We start from the raw sequence: 25472 nt of genomic DNA on the forward strand, positions 1-25472 counted from the left end.
TGGCCTTTTCCTCCCCTCGTAGTAAGGACACCTTTCCTCTCCAAAAATGAATAAATTCAGTGCTCATTAAAGTTGCCTAATGAACATGGCTAGAAAATGAAGCTTTCGCTCTAGAGCCAGAGCAGTGCTAGTACAAAGTGATCCTTGTACTGTTTTCCACAGTATGCCTGAACTCCCCAGTGCTGGGCTGCTCTGCCAACCTGGCCTCTTGTACATTAAGAACTAGACAGATACCACTAACTCTTTGCAGATGTCACCACAAAAGCTAATCACTACTGACCTAGTCTGACTCCTAAATGGTAACATGAAATACTCCATAGATCTCATCACCAGAGCCAAATTGTTCTGTTAAAGTTGAGGCATGGCTGCACAGAGCACTGAAAAGGGAGTAAATACATTTAAGTGTGGTCTGGGTTTTTTTCCCCCTCTGCCTTCAGTATGCACTGCATACGATTCTGTTGCTTCAAGACAATGGAAAAAGTTTTTAAAACCCACATTTACAAAAAAAATTGCTTTATTCTGCTTCCCACAGGTTTTGTAGTTAATGACCCATCAAATGCAGTGTCATAGCATACAAATTGATATCATGCTGTACGGGCTCAAGTTTCAAAGGCTGTAAGCTTCACACAACACTCAGACTTGCATGACTACAGTACAAAAAAATCATATGTAAAATTTCAGAACCATCTTCTTTTGGGGAAGGATTTAAGACATTTTTAAATATCAATTCATAGAAGTGGAAGATACTTAAAATGAGATACTTGTGGATTCACACAAACAAGTGCAGTATTCTGTTTAAGAACCAGGTATACACAACAAACCCCCACCTTCCACTGAGAAATTTGTTTAAAAACTAAACAAACCCTAAATCAAACAGAGCATGGAATTTGATTGCATTATTCTGAGATCTATGGGGAGGAGGCAGGGTGAAATGCATTGCACAGGTGTATTAGTGATGAATATAAATAAACCCAACAATGTCAAACTGCTGGATGGGGCTTCATGTTCCTTAAGGTGTTAGATTATTTATCTCAATTGTTACAAAAAAAATAATCCAAACTAATTTAAAAAAGGAACTCATACTCTCACCACAGTCTTCCACGGATCATGACTTTCCATTTACAGGTATAACATGTAGTAGAACTACATTCTCAATGGGTTTAAAAAAAAAAAAAAAAAGCTGGGTTTGAAGTCTCTGAATGCCCTACCTTTTAAAAGCCATTAGACCAAAGCAGATTCAAATGACACACCTGTAAAGTAGTTCCCTTCCACATGCTGCCAATCCTGCCATGGACAGATGAGAGATACTTTCATAGCTATAAAGAAATGGATTTGGGGATGAGACTTTCACTAACAGACACCAGATTCTAAACTGGCTCACAGAGGACCTAAATCACACTTTTCTTTGGACAATAGAGTTCAATTTGCAGTTACTGTCCTACTTTTTAAAAAAAAGGAATCATGGTTGCGCAAAAAAACCCTATCACCTAAGTACGTTAGTTTCAGCTGAAGCTGTCTTTCATCAGAAACCATAGGATCTGATACAATGAAGTTCTTCTAGGGTCATTTACAAGAAGAGTAGCTCGGTGCTGTATATACCATCACTGCCATACTTTGTCTCGTATCCAAGTTTAACTGTGTTCAGCCTTAACGCTTGAGCTGTCACATTGCGTTTCAATACTTGGCCACCAGAGTCATCTCTGCTTCCCTTGGAAAATAAAGTTAGATGCCACGCTGCTTGCAAAGGAGCAAGTCCCTCCTAAAGGACAGCTGGGAGCCGTTACTCCTTAGCATCTTGTTCATCTCCCTCTGCGACACCATCATCGCTGGCCTCCTTCTCCTCTTTGCTGCGCTTGTTCTTTTTGTGTTTGTGGCGCCGGTGGCTTTCACCCTCTTCACTCTCGTGCTGCTTACTGTAATGAGGGGGAAGGGGTAGAGAAACCAGAATCAAGTGTCAGCACGGCCAACTGCCACAGAAGTTCAATTGTACCTATGACAAAAGGTGCCGACAAGGACGACATGTTTGACCTAGAATAAATGTGATGCCACAGAAAGGTTTTATCAGCACTCGTTTGGGATGCTCTTCTTACTCTTGAATGTCAAAACCATGAGGGAGTTACGCAGGTTGGCCCAAGTGGATGCTAATAAATCCTTTCTGCCATGGTGCACCATTATGTAATCTGTACATGCCACATATTTGACAGAGGCTGTTGTAGGAATAGCTTGGGGCTTTTACTAGGACTATTTTTGGTATTCCTCCACCTGTAAAAGCCGGGCTCCAATAATGAGTGGAGGGAATGCAAGCTGTGTAGGGGATGCTGAGGGAGAGGACAAGAATACATTTGAGAGACTGCTGAAAATTTACCTACACTAGTTTTTCTACGCAGAATCTCTTGGGATTTACCCAGGTTGGAAAGGAAAGACTGATCCTACTGGCAGAGAGAACTGCTGGCTTCCTACCTGGACAAAACAGCCCAATTCTACCTCTGATAAGCCAGGTGTTGGCCCAGGACTGAACTTTCCCCATCCTAGGTCTCAGGCCACAGGACTGTGTGGGAAGGTTCCTTCCTGCTTCCCAAAGGTGTGAAGGTTTCTCTGCCAGGTTTTGTTTTTAAAGAGAGAAAATGAGCATGCAGTTGCTCTGTGGGTTAAGAATGGACAAACCAATGCAGCAGGGTTGTGTAGGGGATAAAGTGCAGATAAGTAGCTCCCAGGGGAGTGTAAATGGAGTTTAGCACATGGATACCTTCACGCAGAGCATGTGAACACATTCTTATTAGAACTGGCATTCCCAAGCCCAGTGGTGAAGGTGCACCTCTTGCTGAACACTCAGGTCCTGTGTAAAAATCCCAAGGCTGCAAGTCAGTTTCTAACTTACTTTAATCATGGTTCCATTATCATAAAAAGAAACCACTCTTGGCATGTTAACTTAATACCTTCCCTCCAAGGATCTCACAGCATTTCCTGCACAGGGAGATAAGCCTCCCAGCACCTGGGAGACAGATGGTATCTCCTAGCCAGCCACCCAACACATCAATGGCAGAGCCAGGAACTGAACTTACTTCTGCTTGTTTTCAACCCTGCGCTCTGACCACACAACCATCCTTCCTCTCAAAGGTCTTGAACATTTGAAATGGGGGCTTCATTTGTAAACATGACAGATTTTCTTCAGACTTAAATCTAACCTAAAGCAGGTTGAAACCCAGCCCCTTCTCCCACTCCAAGAGTCCCAAATGACGTCAGATCTTACTAGCATGATCACCTCAAGCACTAGGCTCCAAAATGCAATTGTAATTCGAAGCCACCTTTAAAAACACTCTACGTGGATTTCACCATTTACTCAGCGGAACAAACAATTCTCATCCAAGCACTCTGGACTGCTCAAACAGGGGAGTGCTTGCTTTTAAAGAGAGCAAGAGGAAAATCTCTCTCAGCATTTCATTTCCAGCTGGCATTCTGTATCCTAATTCTCTATCTAAGCACGCTAATAGCTTTTGGCATCATTTCAACAGAGTTCACACTGCTTGTACAGCCAAGCGATTTGCTGTATTCCTACTACAACATCAAATCTCTTGGGTATCAGGAGTATTGTTATTAAACTAGCACAAGCTTCCATTTGTTTTCAGTTCGGTTTTCATTGTGGTTCCCACCCTCTTGTGAGATTCTAACCCTTCCTTTACACCAAGAGAGCAGTCATTACCTCTTGGAGAAATTCATGTGCATCCTGAAAGATGAGACCTGCATTTTACCTCTAGTCTTCAGAGAGAAGGTTTTTCTGATACATCAATTACATGAATAGAAGGCATTTTTTTCCCTCTTCCAGAGAACCAGCCTGAAATGCTAAGGCCTGGTTGGTCTACACTACAGTCAGGTCAACATAAGGCAGCTTACATCAACCTAATTATGTCAGTGTACATACTGCAGCCTTGCTCCCTCCAATGTAAGTGCCCTACTACATTGACATAACTCCACCTCCATGAGAGATGTAGGGCTTATGTCGGTGTAGTTAGGATGACGCAGTATCCATATAGACACTCTGTCAGTTACATACAGCAGCTGTTGGCTGCCATTCTTGACAATTGTCGCTTACAGCTCCAGCTGTCACCCTCGGGCAGGTGGGGAGCTCCAGCTGGGAGCCCGGGTGGTTGACGTGCTCCTGGCAGGGAGCCGAGAGCCCTTGGGGGGAAGCCGCAGAGCCGAGAGCCTGGGCTCTCGGCCCCCCACACTGCCCCTCTTAGGGCTCCTGGAGAGGACGTGCACCACCAACACAAGGAGGGCAGTGTGAACATGAACCACCACAGTAAGGCTGTGAGTCAACATAACATAGGTCAACTTAAATTTGTAGTGTAGACATGCCCTTAGATCCAAAAATCTACCTACACTGTTAACAAGATGCCCATTGCTGTGGTATCTGAGCAGCTCCCAGAATTCTGAAGCATATTAATTCAGAAGTCAGAGGCTGGATTTTAAGCTTGTTATTTTGTTGATGGGAGTGCTATTTTGGGAAGGATTGGTTCAAGAAGTAGTTTACATTTTGCTCTGAAGGAGTGGAGATTCACGAACACCCTGATCTGCTCCATGAGTGATTTCTTTATCAGAGCATCACTAGCTCCATTTTATTGGGGGTGGGGGGCACCCTGAGAGAGACAGTGACTCAGGCAATATCACTCACCAACAGAGATGGGAACACCACCCAGATCTCCTGACTGCTAAGCCAGTGCCATAGCCCTGCACCACACTACCCCCCTGCTCCAGGAGTGAAGTTCAGACCAGCGGACTGAACCCTCCATCCTGTGCACACCCCTTGGAGCGGACCGGTCCATTGTTCCAGCAGAGCACAGCTGAGTTTTTCCTTCCTATTTTAGTTTGACATTTTCTTTTCATGGAAAGTGAGAGTCTCCTGGTGCAGAGTCCATGACCAGCAGTATCCCTGCTGGGAACCAATGTGGGGGACCTACAGATGGCGCTTTGCCAGATTCCCATAGATAGCCTTGCTTCTCTAGAATGTACAATATGAATACACAGTAATACAAAGGAAGCCTTCCCCTATCAAGGATGGCTCTGAATCCCTGGCCAGATGCATTACTTATGGGGATTTTGCCTTCCTCTGAAGCATCAGATATTGGACAATGTCACAGGCATAGGCAATGCCAGAATGGACTAGAGGTCAGGTTTGCTGTGGATATTCCAGCCTCTGTCCTGAGCCAAGATCCACTCCCACTTAAAGGGCCCGCTCCACCAACAAGGAATCTTACCGTCTTGAAGACTTATGTTTACTGCTCTCCTCCTTCTCTCTGTGCCTGCGCTCCCGGTGGCGATCCTCCCGCTCTCTGCTCCGATCTCTACTCCTGCGATAATCCCGCTCAAAATCATAGCTTCGCTCTCGACTGTAGTAGCGATATCGCTCATCATCGCTTTGGGGGAGAGACAAGAGTACAGTGAGGCAGAGGGAGCTGCTAGACAGAGGAGGGGGAATACACTACTCATTAGCACTTGAGCCTGCCCTCTAATAAACTGAGCTATGTTCCTGAAGCCTGTGAAATCCCAGGGTCTCAGAGGGCCTCATCTACTCACAACCTGACCTATATGCAGACCCCCATGCCCCCAAGGGAAACATCACCTCTTGGCAAAGTGCAATGTTGATTTAGTCTGGAATTCTCTATTAGCACAATCAGAACAGATATTTAAAAAGAAAAACCCTTGTAAGTCCATGAGCTTAACGTTTCTTGCTTTTCGTAGCTCAGAAACAACACTGGAGTTCAGATCAACACACACGTTTCAACAAACATTCATGCAACTATCTGTAATAATAAACAAATAATCATTGCCTATTCCCATCCATGGCCCTCCCACAACACACTCCAACCCCTCCTACACAAGGTATACGAGATCTCAACTAAAGAGAATGGTTTAGAGTTTCTATAAGGATGTAAAAGAGTCTAAAGAGTATTCTTATACGTGGGTGTGTGGCAGAGAACCTGGCCTTTGCCCAGGTGGTCTTTCTGGAACACATTTGTGATACGCCCTCTCACCATTGTTCAGTCTTGCTCTACATTTTCCATAAACTAGAAGGAAATGACCAAAGTGGCCCAGAAACGTGGTCCTTGTATCTCTCCACTCTGCTAGTGCAGGACTATACTCTGCAGTACTCTTGTTCAGGCTACTTTTACATCACTTTGCTTGAGTCTATTTTTATTTAATTACACACAAATATAGATAAACAAACACGTGCCTAAGAAAACGGTACGATGCACACAGAGACCACATGATCTTATGGTCTGCACCCTTTCTCCAGCCTAAACATCTCACTCTCTTCTATATAAAACTGCATATCCAAAATGCAGACACATTTTGCAATTCCCACTCTCTTCTCCTCTATGCCTGTCTTATAACTCCTCTTCCCCATAAAAACACTGAATACTAAACCCCCAAAAGATCCCAAGTCCCACAGTTGGAAACAAGAATGAAACGCTGTTTTGTGACCTACGGAAACAAGTTAAAGAAGAAAACTCCCAAAATAGAAGCAATCAGACAGAATCAAAGAAAGAGGTATCATCTGGAAACTATCACCTCAAATGGGCTTACCTGATTACTGTGACTTGCCCTACCTGGTGAATACAATTTAAGCTTCTAGATGCGAACATACTCTACAGCAACTAAAAATTCTAGCACGGTGCCTGGAGTGCTAAGCAGATCACATGATTCATGTCCCCAGAATTACAGGAGCCTTACAAATTCCAGTATGTTAACATCCTCATTCCTTCCCTGCCTGATCACCTTCCAAAATGCCTGAAGCCTTTTTAAAAAGCTCTCTGTTACAAGAAAACTGCCTTGTTTGCTCAGCTCAGTGGCCTGGAAGTTCCCAGACCAAGCAGCACCCTTTGCCAGGAATAAACATATATTTTGGTGATGTTTTCAGCAACTACTGGCATTGCTGGGCGTGACGCTTGCAAAAATATCAACAGTGCTGATGACAACAGTAACATCACGAAAGCCTATGGTGGAGAGTGCAAAGCAACTGCATTGAAAGAACAGCAACTGTCTAATCTTTCCTGTGTCTCCGGTTTGCAGCCTCCTTCACTGAGCTCTCTCATGGCTGCTGTCCCCTTAAATCACACTTAATTCCCAGCAAGGTGGCTGTCTCCAGAGAAATGCTCATTGTCATTAAGGATTTACACTGCCTGGCATGTTCACGGTGAACAGTGCTCCTTATCCCACAAGCTTTCAGACCATGGGGCTCAGCAAAAGGGGGCAGTTTCCCATCAAAATTACAGTATTGTTACATTTAGAAGCTTTTCATCTTGAAACTACAGAATAATAGCATTTGTATAGAACTTGTCATCCAGAGACCAAAGTGCCTTACACAAAAGGTGGATATATAATCTGTCATTAGCCCTGTGTTACAATCAGGGAAACTGAGGCATGGAGATTATGTGGTTGCATAACAAGTCAACGGCCGAGAAGAACCCAGGTGTCCTATCTCTTGTTCTTGTGCTCTAGCTACTGACCAGTGCTGTCGCCTCCCAGCAGGACTTGGTGGGGACATGTGAGCATTGAGTCCTTCAACAAGACTACTGTAAGTGTGGTGAGAGCATGGAAGTTATTATCTGGCAGAGCCTAGCCCCCTCCCTGGGAGGCCATTGCAGTGTCACGTGGACTACCATGCTTACTTGTTGTATTCACTGGTGGTTGGAGTCCGGTCTCTGTCTCTCTCCCTTTCCCTTTCCCTGTCTCTCTCACGCCTTGAGCCGGAGTACTCCCAGTGGCTGCTGCTGGAGCTGCTCGTGCCCTTATCCACTGTCGTCACCCAGGGCGTGTGAGACGTGGAAATAGGAGGGTAGCTGATGAAACCAGAATCTGCAGTGAGAGAGCAGAACCTTCACTTGCCTGAAGGGTTAGTGCTGCCCCTTACGCTGACCCAGTGGGGAAAGAAGACATGCTTCTCCGCACCCTGCAACCAGGCCACATTGGGCAGCAATTTCGTCAGATCCTGCAACCTAAGCAGGTTTGGCCTAGGTCAGATCTGGGATTGGGACTCACCCAGTAACATGTAGGTGCTCTAGTTAGTGGTACTGCTGGATCAGGAGGTGACACTACTCCCTTTGAATAACCACTAACTCAACCCCCACCTCTTTACCCATGAGCCCCTGATTTCCCCCTTGCATATTCATGTATGATATTCTAACAAGTTTTAAGCATCATCTCCCTAGGCCAGAAAGAGGCAGATGTTGCCGCAATCACTCCAGGCACTGATTAAGGATATTCAAATAGGAGCTGCTGACACCTGCCCTCTGTGGATCACAGCTGCCCACTTGGCCATGTTACTGGTCCTCCCCCAGGAAGCCCATCATTTCTTCCTTCCCCAGCCAGCATCCTCTGAGCAGGAGGTCAAGACAAAGGATCCTGAGAAGCCCTGGCACTTTCTCTCTTTTTGATCAGCCAGCAGAGTCTATGGTTTGGTCTTCAAGATTCCTAGCCAGCTCTGTTAGCTCAGAGAGCAAGAGGTCTGGCCCCTGACCCCTTGCAGGGTTAGGGCTGGTGCCTGCAGCAGGTAAATCCCAGGTTCTTTCTCTATCAGATGTTGAATTAAGAAGTGCTTTGAAATATCATGCCGAGGTCTCAGTGCTGGCAAAGGAAAGAGTGACACCTAGTGAATCCCAGACCACCACCAATCTCCCTGGAGGTGTCTCATTCAAGTATTGACCTGCCATTGTCCTGCTTCATTGGAAAGGGCCATCAAGGTCACAGCCTGAGATGGTACAGGCTGCTGCTGGGATGTTTATTTGAAGGAATACTAGATTAGAAGGCTGCAGTTTCTCAGGATGCCTCATGCCCATACTCTGCAGTCCCTACCTCCCTCTCCCCCAAGAGAGGGAGGAAGATGTCAGCGTCTGCAATCCTGCCTACTAGATGGATAGGCACCACTTGCAAGTGCCGCTGACCCAGGACAGGAGCCAGCTGGACTAAAGAAACAGGAAAGGACATGGGCAGCACGGGCAGGGTTGTAGTGGGGAAGGAAATCTACTGAAACACTGTTACTGCCTCTGCCATCAGGAGACAGATGCTTGTGAGTGTGCCTAGGCAGGGTGTGTACATGTTGCAAGGAGGGAGGATACAGCAGGGGTGGGAGAGGGACATTCAAAGGCTCATGCAGGAAAAGCCTGAAATTTGGCTGGGGGCGTGTTCTTCCCTGGAAAAAGCCAGGGACCCATGGCTGCACTAGGAAGCTTCTCTGTTGCTGACATGGGAGTTGGGTACTGAGGGCAGCTGATACAGGAATGAGAACTATTTAATTACAAGCATCACCTGGGTCAGAGTCACTTCAGAGAGTGCAGCTGATCTAAGACTGTCTAGAACGTTTACTGCTAGGCCCATTACCAACACCCGCTGTCAGCGACTGGGCGGTCTGGAGCGCAGACACAGCTTCAAAGGTCACAGTGACAGAGGCATAGGTCAGCCTAGCTGTAAGTTACTAACAACCCTCTGGCCAGCCCCATGCCCAGTCAGTTCCACCATCCTGTGGCTTCCGTGCTCACCTGCAGAGTTGTATCCAAATGGTGGAGGCTGCCTGTTATTGTAGCCGGTAGGTTGGCTTTGGAGAGAACACAAGGACACCAGTTACTAACATCAGTTACCTGCCATCAGCTTAGCACACAGAGCGAGAGCCTGCAATACACTTACTGTTAACTCAATGGAGAGATTAAGACAGGACCCCTCCCCGCCCCCCAGATGCCATGAGTCTCCTCCTAACCCCCTTGCTTCTGTTCAACTCCTGAAATCCAAGCTGGGTTCTTCACACCTGCCTGGTCTCCAGGCCAACAAGTCTCCACTCCTGGCTGCTGCAGTTTCCCTCCATTGCCCTGGGTTGAGGCTGGATGTGGGATCTGGCAGTAGGGAGAGGCAGGACAGAGTGGAAGGTCTTGATGAAAGGATGGAGACCAGAAGGGAGGGACTGGCTCTGGCCAGAAGCCCTGACAGTCTCCCCTCCCTCTAGTCACAGATCCTCCTTCCTCTTTGCCATGATGCCCTATAGTGACCACAACAAAATTCAGGAAAATGGTCAGTCTTGAAAAGGCCAGAGGCAGTGTGAAAACGGAAGATTGTGCTAGAAATGAGAAGTTAGGAAAGCTTATCAGAGTCTAAGAAAAGGTTCTACTTAGGTTCACTCATGTTTTGGGCAAAAAATTGTGTAAATTAATGTAATATAGGAATGAGTTTGTTCATCTCTAGCGAATGGTGGCAGACAAAGAGATCATTTGGGGAAGGAAGGAGTGGCGATTTGAATGAAATGAGAGATTCTTTAATAGCTATAAAGCCATGTGTTATGCTACACTTAAACAATCATCACACTTTGCCCTCCATAGCATTTTTCATGCAAGGATCTCCAACCATTTTTTTTTTTGGGAGGGGGGGCCATCTGGTAACTTTAGTCATGCAAGATGACCAGAGGTCACATCCTTTCACCTCACAGACGGTTCCCTGAGGCAAGACGTGGTGTGGTGGACTGGGAGTCTGGCAATTTAAGTTACAGTCCTGGCTCTGCCATGAGCCTGTTCTGTGTCCTTGGGCAAGACCCTTTGCCTCCACGAGCATTAGTCCTCCGTCGTCCTCCCCAATCTGCACGAGGCTAATAATGCTTCATAAGAAATAATTCATAGTAGCAAAGTGCTCTAAGATCCTTGGATGGAAACTGCCAGGGAAATGCAAAATGGTATTATTAAGAACACAGTGAAAGCGACAATACAATTCTGAATACTGGTTGTGAAGATACTCCTAGCGTGTGTGAGACATGGCAAGATACCAGTGAACTGACAAACCAAGGGCGAAGTTTGCTGCAACAGATTAAAGGCTTGGAGCAAGAGTTCACTGCAAACCTGGCAATTCATGTTCCCCTTCCAAATCAGGTGCAGGTTGTAAGTTACTCTACAGATATTCTAAACACAAACCTAGCATTCCCCGATACCATGTGGCCATGCTGATGGGTCCCCTACTACGTAGCACACCTAGTTACGGTATTCCCACATCCTGCTCCTTAAGCTACCTTGATTCTTAGTACTTCTTAAAGATTCTTTGTGTTTCATAAAACTGTGAAAGAAACAGGATAGCTCCTATTTCCCTACTATGCCTCCCACCCAGAGGCATTCCATTCTACTGTCTAGCTGCACCTGGCTGTGTAAAACCAGGATGGAAAATTATCTACTCAAAGGAAGCTTCTACCTTACCCATCAAGTGTTGGAATGAGGAGAGCTGGTGGAGGAGCCAGAGGTGGAGGGAACAGCCCTATAAATAAAAGCAGAGTGTCAAGATGAGGCCGCAGAAGGCTTACGGTGTGGGGCTAGACTCCCCCAGAAATTAGGCAATTAAAGCAGTTCTACTCTGAACAGTTATGTGGAAATGGCACCTTCTTACTCCACAAACTCACACCTCTGAGTGTATTCAGAGCCATATGCACTTACCACAATTGAACCTCTACTGCTTTTTATTCCTATTTGCCCTACAGAGACAGCACAGATAAAGAAAAAAGAGCCAGACTCTATTCTGGCTTGTGCATCAACAACAAAATATCAACTCCAGTACTGAGTGAAAATTTCCCCCTCCATTAACCCTGTGCAGTCCCATTGAGGACTGAAGGCTTGGCTCTCAGATCCCAGGTTGAAATCCCTAGGGCTGACTGTAAATAGAGTGATGGTTTTATCTGTACAGTGACTGAATGTGACATGCAACATGGAAGCCTACTGTACTCTTTTGGGAAAATCACTTTTCTGATCGTAACTACACTGTAGAAGGCAGAAACCACAGTAGGGCAGAGCACAAACTGGACAGTTAAATGGATGTTAGAAGGGCCCCACATGATCTCTTTCCACTTTTTAAAAGTGACTTGCGTACCTAGGCTTCTAAATCCCATTGACTTTCAAAGTGGCTAAATCACTTTTGAAAATGAGACTTTGGTAAAATTTTCAAAATCACCTGTTTCAAACAACCAAGAAATTCTTGCATAAGCCATTACCAATGGCAAGGACATCACGCTAAGTGAACCACTAGATTGTTCCAGTGTAAACATTTATTTTCGTTGTTTTAAAAGAATATGTTTTCTTAAGTTATTCTGACAGTCATCAAGATTCCCCCCTTCCCTATTTTTGAAAGATTTTTAATCTGTAGATAATATGACTAGAGAAAGTTGTAACATTTGTGAAACTCATCCCTCTAGAGCAGTTGCTATTGTTGAGAGAAAGCACTGATAATTATTAGTGTGTCATGCATCTTCCTCTAATTACCGTAGAAGCAAAAATTATCACAGGGTATTTTCCATGCATTACCCTTTTCAGTCCAATTACTATATATGAAGCTTCCACTGTAGCTAAAGTCATTTCTTTCCCCTCCAGCCCATCACAACTTTAATCTAGATGGAACCAGAATTGCAACTGGCAACGGCAGTGTCCAGAAGTAGGTCGGGATTTGTACTCTGCTTTGCTAGAAGTGGCATTTCCCTAGATCCAAGCTCACTATGAGCAGGGTCCATTCAATAACAAAAAGAATCCATTCTGCAATATTGTTTACATTGAGATGAGCATGAGATGAGAAGTTCCAATCAGGATCTGAAGCTCTTCAAAGTTTGGGGCTGTTCCAGCTTGGGCTCAAGCTTACTTGTTACATTTGGTTTGTTAACATTCACCAACTCTACTGCACATCACGGGAAAGAGAACGTCCAGTGAAAACAGCCATTGTTGCCCCCTTGTTCTCACGCTCTCTCTGAAATCTTACATGAAGCACTTTGATTTGGCAGAAGACTCATCACTATGTGAGATCCCATGATGGCACAAGTTAGGTCTTCTGAAATTTAACCAAGAAGCTTTCATGATGTCCTCTGCCAACCTAAGCTGCTTTCTGGAGTATTCTTCCAAGATAAAATGATTGTTTTAAGTGGCCCTATGGATCATTATTGAGCTCTAGAAGTTAAGCAGTTGAAGTTTGAGATTGCACTGCTTATCAGTGCTTATGTTAGCCTAAGTCTGATTGACCTCAAGGTAAGACGCAGCCACTCCATTTCATACTTTACTTCAGTGCTCAGATAGGACTATTCTGAGTCACTGCCACTGTTAAAAGCAAATCAATAGCCTACCTGGAATGGGACCTGGTGGTGGCAAGCCTACGGAAATAAGAAAACAAACTTAGTGAGAACAACAAGAAATTAACATTATTTTGTTACCACAAGCTAATGAGCCTGGTTTAATAGTATCCGCTTCAAGAAGTTTGGTTGAGGCCAGGTATATTTCAGCAAACAGAATATACAGTAAAAACTGTTCACTTCTCCCCCACCTTTAGCCATCATAGAAATGAGGCAGAAAAGACCAAGGAGGCTATTATTTCATCCATCACTCAGGCAATGCAATAATGTTCTCCATGGATTAGATGCCCTGAAAGCATATTTATTCTGGATCTTCAGAAAAGGAAGCCAGCGAAGAGAGAAGCACTAGTATGATATGCTCTTGCTGACCTCTTCCAGTCAGGAGACTAGCTGCTGCATCCTGGACGAGGTAAAGTCCAAAGTGTGGCCTTCACTTCAGTATTCCAGCCCACCAGTAATAAAGGCACTGATCACCATGGTGAGGTCAATTCTTGAGTGGAAGAGGCACTGCCTTGTTTGTAGTAAATGGAAAAAGGTGTTTCAGGCCATTGCTGATGCTGCTTAGTTAGAAAAAGGAATCAATAGGATTCTGATACTGTGCATGCCCTGGACAGTCAGCAGGCAAATGCCCATGAATGAGCAAGCCATCTTGGTCTTTGCCTGCACATTTTTTTAACAGGCTGATCCAAAACTCCACTTGACGTCAATGACAGATATACATGTGAAACCACTACAGTCCTGAGTCTAACAGTGATTTTAGCACCAGAGTTTAAGGACTAATTAACTTTCACCTGAGACACTGACTCATGCAACACTAGGTCAAAGATAAATGAATGACAAACTGTCCATTCAGAGTAAATATTCTAATCTAATCTCTGGACCTGGATCAACACACTCTACAGAACCAGATGTTTTTAAAGAGAGGATTTTGGTTCCTCTCTAGAAAATAAATACTAATCTAACCCCAATTCACATAGGTTATCTCCAGTAAGGTGTGTCACACAGTGCATCAAGTAGCAGAAATGGGAGTAGAACCTGAGACTCCTGACCCTCAGAGCCCTGCTCTTACCACTAGACAATGCTCTTCCCTTCAGGAATACAATGCAATCCCTCTATCTAATCAGCCCCTCTCTAAAATTAGGTGTGAAGCATACACCAATTCATCACAATTTCATTTGTTATACAAGGAACCACCATCCACTTGAAATCTAGTCACTCTAAAAATAAATTTAATAGTTTCAGGTCTACAAATACTTGAGTCCCACTGCTGAGTGGCTTTACAAGCGCTTTTTCCTTTTGTTGTTAAAATTTCTCTCCCCCTGCTGCTATTGTGTAAGATCTATACAAACATCAGAAGAAGGTGAGTGACTAGCTGTGCAGGAGAAAGAGAAACGGATTATATGCAAAATATTGCCAAAGACATAAAGGGGGGATACCCAGACCAAAATAGAGGCCCCTTCCCTCCATCTCATCAGGTTCTAGCCTCCTAGGCATTATAACTACCATAGGTAAAAAGCGTTCTGGGAGATGCGATTTTTAAGTTAATTGTGTCTTCTTAAGTGCTGAGTGTACTCAGCACCATGCCTACCTACTCAATATCTGTAAGGGAGCACAAACTTGGCGACATTGAGGGACACTGACAGCTTGCCAGGAGTCCATGGGAGGCCCCTCATTTGCACATACATTCACACTATTGTCTTAAAAGTGAAAAATAAAATGGGCAGAACTCTAATACCTGCTTATACTCTCAGATGTTTATACAAGTAATATCCCACAGTGACACGAGGTATGATAAAATGTATAGGATACACATGTAGAAGGGATATGAACCTTCAGACTTCAGGGCACAAACTAACCACCAACCAACCTAAGTAAGGAAGAAACTTCCCCTCTATGCAGATTATTCCAGAACTGTCCATTACAGGCTGTCTCACCTTCCTCTGAAGTATCTGTCAGACAGGATCCTGGACTATCTAGATAGCACACTAGTCTGATCCAGTGAGGCAATTCCTATGTTCCTACCTTCCTTCAAAGATTAATAGAAATTGCTAGTCTACTTATCCATGTGTAAGAGGCCAAGCACCATGGTATCCAAGTGACATCAGCGACTGCAACAAAACACTGAGAGCCATTCAAGAGGAACAGCAGCCCTGAAGAATTTGAAGGCATATATATCCAAAGGCTGGGGGGAGAGGGGAGGGGGTTTCCCCAGCTGTCTGAGTTACAGTTTGAATTAGTTGAATCTCAGTGATCTGATACATGGCTGCTCAACTGTTCCTTAACATTTCTTAATTATACTAAAGATTCCTTTGATTTCCCCAAGCCTCAGGTACCTGAACTTAACACACCCAGATTAACACATCAAGATTGCTCTGTATTCAGAGCAAATACCTACCTGGAGGATGCAGAGGAGGTGGGACAGAAGTAACTGGAGGGGGAGGGTGGAGAAAGTGTGGTGGGGGTGGCCCAGCAATTGGGGGAGGTGGGGGACCTGCTGGTGGTACAAACGGCTGTTGCTGAGGTGGCTGCTGGGGCTGTGATGGTTGCTGGGGCTGCTGTGGGGGTTGTGGCTTATTTCCATGATCTCCAAGAACCTTTAAAACAAAGACAGACAGAAAATAGAAGATGGTATTTTACCCCTTGGAACCTGCAATCAGTGCCTCCCAGTGCTGGCAAAAGGGGCATGTGCCACAGAACCCAAGCACCCCAACATTTATAGGGAGGGAGGAAGTTGGGGACAGTCTCAGCCTTTAGGCACACTACAGGGGAGATGTCACAAGCTCAGCATGCAAGGAAATGCCCTGTCAACAGACATCTTTGCTAGCATGAACACAGCAAGTGGTAGAGTCCAAGCTAGCTACAAATCTACTCCTATGCGAGATACCCCTCCCCAAGGGATGCACAGAATTATGACTGAATGGGTCACTTGCACTTAATACCCTTAGGACGAGCCTAAAACCCGATCCCAAGAGGGGCTGGGCACAGCCACTCTTGAGATCAGGCCCCACGTCACAGCCCTCAAAATAAGAGCAGCCCCATTCGAGTGGTGATATGCTAACTCTTATTAAACAGACAATTTTGTTCCAAAATTTGTTTTTGAATTTGCTTTCTTCATAAATACAACATGGGGTCAAATTCTGCTCCTAGTTGCATCAGTGTAAATCCACCATCAAAATTAAAAGAGCGCTGCTGGAGTCACACCAGTCTAACTGGCAAGAGAATTTGGCCGTTTATGTTCACATTGCCACTATTTTAAAGTTCAGTATACAGCATACACCAAAATGATTTGGATATGCAGACACCAGCGCTCGGTAAGGGGAAGAAGAATAAATAATTTACTAAGCAGATTTAGCCTTGATGCACCACTGGGGCCTACCCTTAGTAAAAGGTTTGTTTGCACTTTCCCAACATTGTTACTTTATAAAAGAAGATTTTGGGGGCTCATGCACACTAGTTTTTTGGGTTGGAGGGGGCAGTTAGAAAAGAACTGTTCTGGTCAGAAGGTTCTGGGGACTCTGAAAACCCCTAGCTTCTGTCTGCTGAGAATCCCAGCAGAATATGGGCATTAGGTTGTATATGGGATGACACCACTGAAGTCAATGGAGTTACACTGAAGTGAGATCAGAACAGGCCCCCAGTTTGTAACTTAATTTTTTTGTCCCTTTTAAAAACATCAAGTAGTGCAGTCCCAACACTTAGATTCTGCAGGGTGAAGAATGTCTGATAATAACTGACATGAATGTTATTTTGAAATTTTAAAAAATGACAAAAGATACATAAACATTCCCTTGCAGTGTTGGAAACCCCCACACAACAGCACTAGGTTAGTGCATGGGAATGGAAAGAGAAAATGACCAGACTAGTTTTACTGTCCAACATGAGAAAAATGTAAAGAGGTAAATGACAGCAATTAACAGTGAAAGTAAATTGGACTGTTACAATTCTTTCAGGTTTAATAGGAGAACACACTAGTAACAAGGTATGGCTTTAAAAAAAGGGGGAAAAAACACTAACAAATCCATCTAGGAACTTCACAGTTAACATTTGCTGAACATCATGATAGCAGTAGGGAGCTCAGACCCTCCTGCTCAAAAAACAGAAGTCCCAGTGTGTGGGGGGAGGGGGAGAGGGAAGAGACTCTCCATTAGCAGTGTAAGGCTGATACAGTTGAGTTCTCATTCCACCCACTAGGGGGGCAATGGCATGTACATACATTATGATTGGTGATTTATTTTGTAATCTTGACAGTGTTCTTTTAAAACAAAACCCCAGGTTTTACAGAAGTAGATAGTCAGGAAAGTGCAGACAATTGCTCAAGGTTCATCTGAAAGTGCACGGGATATCAAATGTTTGAAGACAGCTTGAAGCTGTTTACCTGAATGGGATTTTCCTCAGAGGCGTGTTTATCGCGGCGTCTTCCTTCTACCCTCCTAATAGTGCCTGCCTGTCCACCAATCACATCAATTGTCCCACCCAGCTTCCTGGTACAAAGTAGATATATCTTCTCAGGTTCAGCACAGAAATTAGAAGTAACAGTTTTTCTTTTCCCCCCGACAGAGAGCTCTCTCTCATGCTGGGAGACCTAAAGCAAAAAGGCCAAGTACATTCTTTTCCATCCGCAGCAAATCACTCTAGGCAGAGCTCAAACTGACAGGGAAACACAGTAGAAGGGTGGGGAATCCTTTGCTGCATGTGCACAACTTGAACTCTGGCTGCAGGTAGTGAGTTAGGTCTCTTTAGACACCACTTAGTGCTTGATCCTGAGATGTGAAGAATACTCTACCGGCTTCAGAGGGAGAAGGGGGTATTGAACATCTCTCAGTTTCAGACCCTGAAAACTGTCACTCACCTACACATCAATAAGACTACTCAAGTGAATATGGGTTGCAAGATTGGGCTCAATTCCCTTGCAAACAGATCTAGTAGGAGTGGAGAGTGCACAGCACTTGAGGCCCTTAGACCAGAGACAGCCCAAAATTTGCACCATTTCATGACGGATCCATGCTAACCCTCATGGACCATCACTCTAAACTAAGCACTCTCTTTGGTTACAATTCTGGCTGTTGGACACATTTTTTGCCTCTCTATCCCCTAGGCCCAGTACTCCTCTCAAAGAAGTCAGTGAAAATTTTACCACTGGCTTCAATGGGAGCAAGACAGGGCCTTATATTAATAAAGGGTGTTTGCATATAAACAGGGGGCCAGATTCTGCTGTTGGTTACCCTAGTTAGATCAGGATCTTTGTTTCTCAAGAATTTGTATCTTCCTGTTGCTTATTCAAAATCCTATACTGGGGACAACTATTTCCACAGCTGTGATGTCATAAGCACAGGATTTGGGGGATGAAGGAGAAGCAGGAGGAGTTAAAGGAATCAAACATTCTAGGTTTACGAAAATGTTCTCAGTAATAAAGACCCAGGGACAAGGCAGTTGGGATTCTCTATCTGAACAGACAGGTTAGAGTTTCTTGTGCAGAGACAGCAGCTCATGAAGGGCCTGATCCTTTAAAAGATGCAAAGTCCCCCTCAAAGCTGTGAATTTGCCATGACTTTTGTGACAGTAGCTGACGTTAGGACATAAACCCAGGTCTGGGCCATTCTGGCCAGCCCCTTACTGAGTGAAACTCCACCAGGAAATTTCAGTCTGGCTCTACTGGAAAGCCACATGAGCTTTTAATTAACTGCTGAAGTCATTTACTAAAAAGAGTTCACAGTATTTTAACTAACAATAAAGGATACTTGACTCCAAATAATGGGATCCCATTAACGTTTCCTTCCCCCTCCCCCCCAGGTCGTGACTTCTGCATCTTTCGCCTGACAAAGCCATTGCAAACAGCACCGCCATAGTCAGCTTCTGCTGCAATCCAACCAGAGAGAAGTAGGATCACACCTAACACCTTCTACTGTGGGACAAGCAAGTTACGGAAGGGCCAGAGCTAAACAACAGAAAAAAAATTTACTGTCCTTCCCATTTCCACTGTCATTGGAAACAAGACTTTGCAAACACAACCTGCTGATTTTTGAGATACAGTCATACAACAGATGTCCAATTTCATGGCATGTATCCTAGTGCCAACAGAGAGACGTGCTGTGTCTATAGCACCAAACCTATTTAAACACATTGATTTTAATCCAGGTTAATCTCTAGATAAAGCCAATATTGAATCCATGTTAAATTGGACGCTGCTAAATGCGTTAGGGCTAGAATGTATTTTCTTAAAGAAAAAGGAAAATTACAAAGCCCAATAAGGAAAGAAAAGTTTTCATTAATTTCAGTAGGAGCAGGTTGGATTTGCACAGACTTTAGAAAGAATAGCATCACATGCGAGAGCTGGAAAGTAAAGCTGATCAGTCTGATTTCTTTGTCGAGAAGGTGTGAAATGCAAAAACACACAACTAACTGCTTAGACAGAAATGAATAAATTGGAACTTTAAAGTTCTTTTAATCCAGAATAATTAATTTAATCCAGCTCTGAATAATTCAGAGCTAACCCAGAGATCCTCTCTTCTCATTCTACTCCAACTGTCCACTGAAAAGAGTGAGACACAGGTGCAGGACTGGTTCCTAGGTATGATCAGCAGAGGTGTGCAAAACATGGAGTTTTAAAAAAAAGAAAGAAAAATCTGCTTTGGTTTCCTGTAACCAGGTTTCCCAAAGCGCCTTATAAAAATAATCAGAGCCAGACTGTCAGGAAGGTGACTGTTGTCCAGTACAGGTTTCCAGTTAGAATTACTAAAAGCCATTTTACTTTGTCTAGGCTTTGAACCATTTCCATTCAAGGGAAAAAACACCAAACTGATCCAACTGATAGCATTTGTAACTCATGCTAGCTGCAGAGCAGGCAGTTCAAATACCAAGTAGCTCCTCTTGGCCATTACCAAGGCCTGAGCCAGCTCTGGTTAAAGGCAACGGAATGACTTATTGACTTCAATGGGAGTTGGACCAGGCTCTGGAAGAACCAGCAGCCCAACAAGGGGAAGCTCCATAGCACGAAGACTTCCTTGTCTTAGCCCTTCCCTGCAAAGCTCCCCTTTGTAAGGCTGGGACCATGCAGCATGGCACCAGGCCTACCTACCCACACAGTGCAGCAGTGGGGACACCAACAGGGTAGGAAAATGGAGATGGGGGGGTTCCACAACTACACAACAGAGTGTCATTGGGGAGGGTGATAACTATTGAATTTCAGGGTAACACCCAATATAGTTTAAAAGTCGCCACCTTGTTTGGGGTCCATAAAAGACTCAGACAAAGAAATAGCAGGATATCACTTGTCCCATTATTTAATGCATTCAAATAGAGAACTCCAATGCAGTTTCCATACGCTCCCTTACCTATTAGGTGGAGGCCCAGCCTTCATCCGCCCTCCTATCAGAGCCACAAAGTCCGTTTTGAATTCCGTTTTGATAATGTTGTTCTCTGGTTCTTTCTCTGCATTTCCTGTCCTTCCTTGCTGAACCTAAAGAATAAAAAGAGAGAGATCTCTGTCTGGTTACCAGCTGAGTTATAAGTCATGAAGATCTGCTCTTCATAGGTGAAAGAGGCTCCAGTGAGGAAGCAAAGCAGAACATTCATCTGCAATGATCCAATTGGATGACAAGGTTCACGCAAAATAAAGATCCAATCTTTGGCCAATCTCACAGTTTTGCAAGTTGAATGCCTTTTCCATTCTTGGCCTACTGTCCCCATTTTTAATTCCCATTAGAAGCCCCAAGATATACCTAACCTGACTGTGGTCCTGTTTTTCCAGTCCTTAATTCAGGGAACTGGAAATTGGATATGGAGGCTTTTACCTCTAGCTCACCCATTCAAATCCTGCCAAGTGACCAAAAGCTGTTACCATCTGAGGGCCATTCGGTGGCCCATGTGAAATGAGTTTGGTGGCCATGGTGGACAGGAGTCCACATCACAAGAAGTGGCAACAAAACTGGTGAAGTCTCGGCAGAGATGCCAAGAAGCGAATAGGCCAGGGAAACAATGCCCCTCGCATCACAGTTGGCTCCTCAGATCAGACTTAAGTCAATGGTCTGTCAACTCTACACCTCTCACCAGCACTAAATTCATACACACAGGATCCACCAACTTGAGGGCTTTGGCAGTGTTACCAGCCCAGCTCCATAGCCGGACAATCTCGAGGGCACAGCCTTCTTTGGGAATACACCTAAATCTCACCATCCCAGGGGATTTTTTATTTGCCATCATGTCAACAATCTCCATGTTTGCTGGAGTGCATCATTCAACCAGGCAAGAGAACAATTTATTAGCCGGGGGGAGAATTAAAAATGTCACCTCCACTAAAAAAATGTTTAGGTCCACCATTCTTGACAGCTTGCCTTTCAGTTAATATTCCAGGATCACATTTCTAAACCAGCTTCCATTTTTAGACTTGCACTTACGTGCCCACAAAATGAGCAGGCTTCTGTGCTGCACCCACACACTGGATAGCAGGTTACTTACTGTGATCTTATTCTCACTGTTGATAGGTGGAGAGGGATCCAGTCCAAGCTGAAGCCGTCGCTGTTTCTCACAATAAGCTTTCCATGTTTCTTCATTGAATCCATAATTAAAGTAATCAGAAAGGTCAGCACCTGAAAATGAAGCCACAAATCAACAGAGCAACTCGGAGAACACGTGCACTCTCAAATTGCTCCTGAAGCACTTACATGGAGAGTTTAAAATTTCCAATAGAGAATTAAACATGAGGTTGTTCTTCACTTTCTGTTCTGAACTTTGTATAGTGTTGGTGAGAGTTTCAAAACTGTTGCATTCCTCATAAGAGGTGGGTACTTCTTAGTAGGGGCCAAAATATGAAGTGCTCTGGGATCCTTTGGATGCAAGGTTCAACACAAATTCAGGATATTGTAAGAGAGAGAACTTATGTGAATTCACAGACAGTTCTTCAGAGATTTAGTTTTTCAGAGTGATATCCTGTATTAGTCCTTTTATAATTTTATGGAGGAGTTTAGTGCTGATGAAAACTAACTGTCAGTGGCACAGAGATTTTTTTGCACCTTAGCTCTGCCAATGCTTTTCTATTCTGAGCTGGACTGCCCTTTGCCGTTCTGATTAGAGATTCTCTACACCAGGGCCTGCCCACTGTGTTAAACTGCAACCTTTATAACATGGCTTAAACCACACAGACTTATTGTTCAGTTGTGATCCCAGCCAGGATTTGAACTGAGGTCTCTCAATGTGCATTAACCCGCTATGACATTGGTGATAATTTAAGGGTTCTGTCTATCACTTGTGAATAATTTTATGAAATTGTATCAAGGCATAACTCCACAGCAGTGTAATATAGAAGCACCTCCTAGCATGGTTAAAAAGTCCCTCAACGTTCCCATTATAAAGGTATTTCTAGCTTGACCAACTGTAAAACAACAAATCCTAGTTTAAACCCTTGAGTTTCAGCTAAGACTATCTGGCCATGATACGGTCAGGATTTTGACCTTATACTTTCTTACACCCTCCTGCCAGCCACTTTTCCTGCTGCACCCCAATGGGGGACGAATTCCAACTCAGGCTTAGCAACATGAAATTTACACATCAGCTTCACTGGATCAGATTTTGCTCCTTGATTCATGCTTTGATGGTGTGAAGTTTCCTTCCCCTCCCTGGCTTATTAAGGAGAGACTATCTTGCTGACTGATCTTATTATCTAGGACATAGCCCAGAAGGCTGCCCAGGAAGAGGCTACTGAAGTAGCACAAAGAATATGGGCCGAGCTTGTGCTTTAATTTTACCTCAATTCATACTTCAAATCAATATTATTTTATGACTACGTGGATCATTCCTGGTCCAGAGATGGGTCAGCAGGACAATAATGATCCCCACGCTCGTATCTCTGAACTTTACTGGTATCACTGCTCTAATTCTGTTCTTTCCTAACTTCTTCTCTTCCTAGTCTCTCTTTCACTTCGTAGTCAAATCCCCTGCAGAAGAAAAGGATACATTTTCTATTTACATCTGCACCAACATCCATTCATCACAAAGTGCCTACTGCTCAATACTTTGAAAAAAGTAACAGTGATTTGAATTTTCCATTGTGTCTCCTACTGCCCTTCATCTCAGGTGGGTGAGATGTATCAAACACATCTCATGCGCCGCCTTCCAAAAACACTACTTACACAGCAGAATCATATTTTTAAAGGGCAAGTAAAATATTAGCTCCCCACCATTATATGAAGGAGCAAGTGAGTGGATTTTATGCCAAGACTAATAGATTTTCATGCCAATTTTGCACGGCTGCTGTAATAAGTGTTTGGATCTCTCTGGCCTTTAGTTATTTTGTCTGAAACACAGCTGAAAAATAGAAAGACTTCACTTCAAGCATTTTATAGTTTGTATATAAGAGTCACTTTGATGTAGAAAACTCCGCAATACAAAACCAATAGGAACAGAAGATAAAAGAAACTTCCCATATTTTAATCTTAGCATGTTACATAGCAATTTTTATCTATAGATCTCAGTGTTCTACAAAGGTGAGTATCATTATCCACATAATACAGAGACAAGCTGAGGCATGGAGAGTAACTCGCCCAGGGTCACACAGTTAGCCAGTGGCAGACCCTGGAGCAGAACCCGTCTTCTGACTCAGAGACTCTTGCCCTGTTGCACACTGGCAGGAAACAACCAATATCTCCTTCCAATGTGTAAATCAAATTATTTTCCTTACTGGATTGTTTGGTGGCTTTTTTGATGCATCAGCTCACATTAGAGATGTACCTGTCAAGAACTGAGTGGGATTGCTTTCCTTAACGATATACATTGATTATGCCCCAACTCCCACTGACAACGGGAATTATGTGGTTGAATGCTAACTTGCTAAGAACAAACTATCCATCCCCATGCTCCTTCATGCACCTGGTACTTCCCAACTGAAGTGCTGACATTCCAAAGGAGGACCAATGACAAGGCTGCACAAGGGGTGTCCTTGAGTTCAGCCATGATGGGCTAAAGCATGCCAGTGGCTATACATCAAGAGGAGACCACCTCTCACCTACAGCCAAATCCTGATCCCACTGAAGTTAATAACAAAAAGTCCAACTGATTTCAGGTTTTGGCCAAATGCTATTATACTGCTACCAGAGTCATATGTTTTAGGAAACAGAGGTTGAATATAAAGATCAGCTACTTTTCTTGAGGAAAGTAAGAAACAGAATACAAGTCTAGCCCAATTTCTTCTGATCACTACTGAAATTGGCACATGGCTCAGTAACTCTAGTTAGCATCACTAATTGCTCAGAACAGGAGTCAGAGGTTGATCAGGATTTCTCCCTCCATCCCCCATGGCAGCAACACTTTGACAGAAACTATGCATGAAAAGCAAAATAAAACAGAACTGCAGAAAATATTTACCACAAGAAACTTTGAGGCCCCACCTGGTTTCCGCCACGGTTTGTCTTCAAACGAATCTAAATCCACTTCTATTACAGGCAATCCATTTATATTCCCTGTGGCATCTAGATCAATACCTTTGGGCTGCAACTTGGCTTTGAAGAGAGAGAAATTGTTACTGCTTTTAATGCAATGCTTCTAATCCACCAATTTGATGAGCGAATTATTCAGTTTAAAATAGCTATTATCTGCTATGAATTTAACATCAGCTCTGCATCTGTCTATTTCTCAATGTAACCAGATCTAACTTTCTAGTAAAAAAACAACTTTCAGTGATTTGTGAATAGATGGCCATGGTGTTATAGCTACTAAACCTGGAGAGCTGGGAGGCAAAGAAAAAAATACCCCCAAAATACCAGCACTGTAAATGAAATAAATAAGCCATCTAGGCAACTATGAGATTTAGCTCAGAAGAAAATATTAACTTTTCTCAAGATCATTCAGTACAATCCCCCTCCCCCCACAACAGATGCAGACAGGTCTACTTTTAATGTTAGCTTTGGGCTTGATTTTACAATATGCCAACAAACCACTGGAGCCAATAGGAGTCCCTGGTGCTCAGCACTTTGCAAGAAGAAAGACTTTGGAGGCAACTACATCTCCTCAGTTCTCCTCAGCCAGAGGGAAGATAATCACCACAAAGAGACTGGGAAAAGGGAAAATAGGGATTGCAAAAAAGACAGTCTCCCATACAGAAAGGAAAAGAGGGGTAAAAGGGGAGAGGACATATTGCAGAGATATTTTAAACCCAACATATGATGTAGAATATAAAACTGAATGAGGTACTGAGGGCTGATTCCAGCCAACTGATTAGCTAATGGTCAAGGGCCAGAGTCTTCTGCCCTTACTCCTGGTGATTAATATCTTGCACTGCAAGTAGCCCCACTGATCTCAGTAAGCCTACTCATGCAGTGAAGCAACACTCAGTGCAAGCAAGGATAGTAGAATCCAG

General features: G+C 43.9%; 1 protein-coding gene across 3 annotated transcripts in view; it reads right to left on the reverse strand.

Annotated features, from left to right (window-relative positions):
• Positions 1–502: 502 nt before the first annotated feature.
• Positions 503–25472, reverse strand: part of LOC112119265 (pre-mRNA 3'-end-processing factor FIP1-like) — a 32772-nt gene continuing 7802 nt past the window's right edge. For all 3 annotated transcript variants that reach the window (XM_024217860.3, XM_024217863.3, XM_029911841.1), the window contains 11 exons: positions 24505–24615; positions 21581–21711; positions 20458–20582; positions 17502–17607; positions 15522–15720; positions 13121–13147; positions 11223–11280; positions 9537–9592; positions 7671–7857; positions 5256–5414; positions 503–1913 (listed from right to left, as the gene is read on the reverse strand). In XM_024217860.3, the coding sequence (XP_024073628.2) occupies positions 1781–1913; positions 5256–5414; positions 7671–7857; positions 9537–9592; positions 11223–11280; positions 13121–13147; positions 15522–15720; positions 17502–17607; positions 20458–20582; positions 21581–21711; positions 24505–24615 (1292 nt within the window). In that variant the 3' untranslated portion in view covers positions 503–1780. The remainder of the gene's footprint in view (positions 1914–5255; positions 5415–7670; positions 7858–9536; positions 9593–11222; positions 11281–13120; positions 13148–15521; positions 15721–17501; positions 17608–20457; positions 20583–21580; positions 21712–24504; positions 24616–25472) is intronic.

This window comes from Terrapene carolina, unplaced genomic scaffold (assembly GCF_002925995.2).
Source record: "Terrapene carolina triunguis isolate 2854851 unplaced genomic scaffold, T_m_triunguis-2.0 Scaffold131, whole genome shotgun sequence".
Taxonomy (NCBI): Eukaryota; Metazoa; Chordata; order Testudines; family Emydidae; genus Terrapene; species Terrapene triunguis.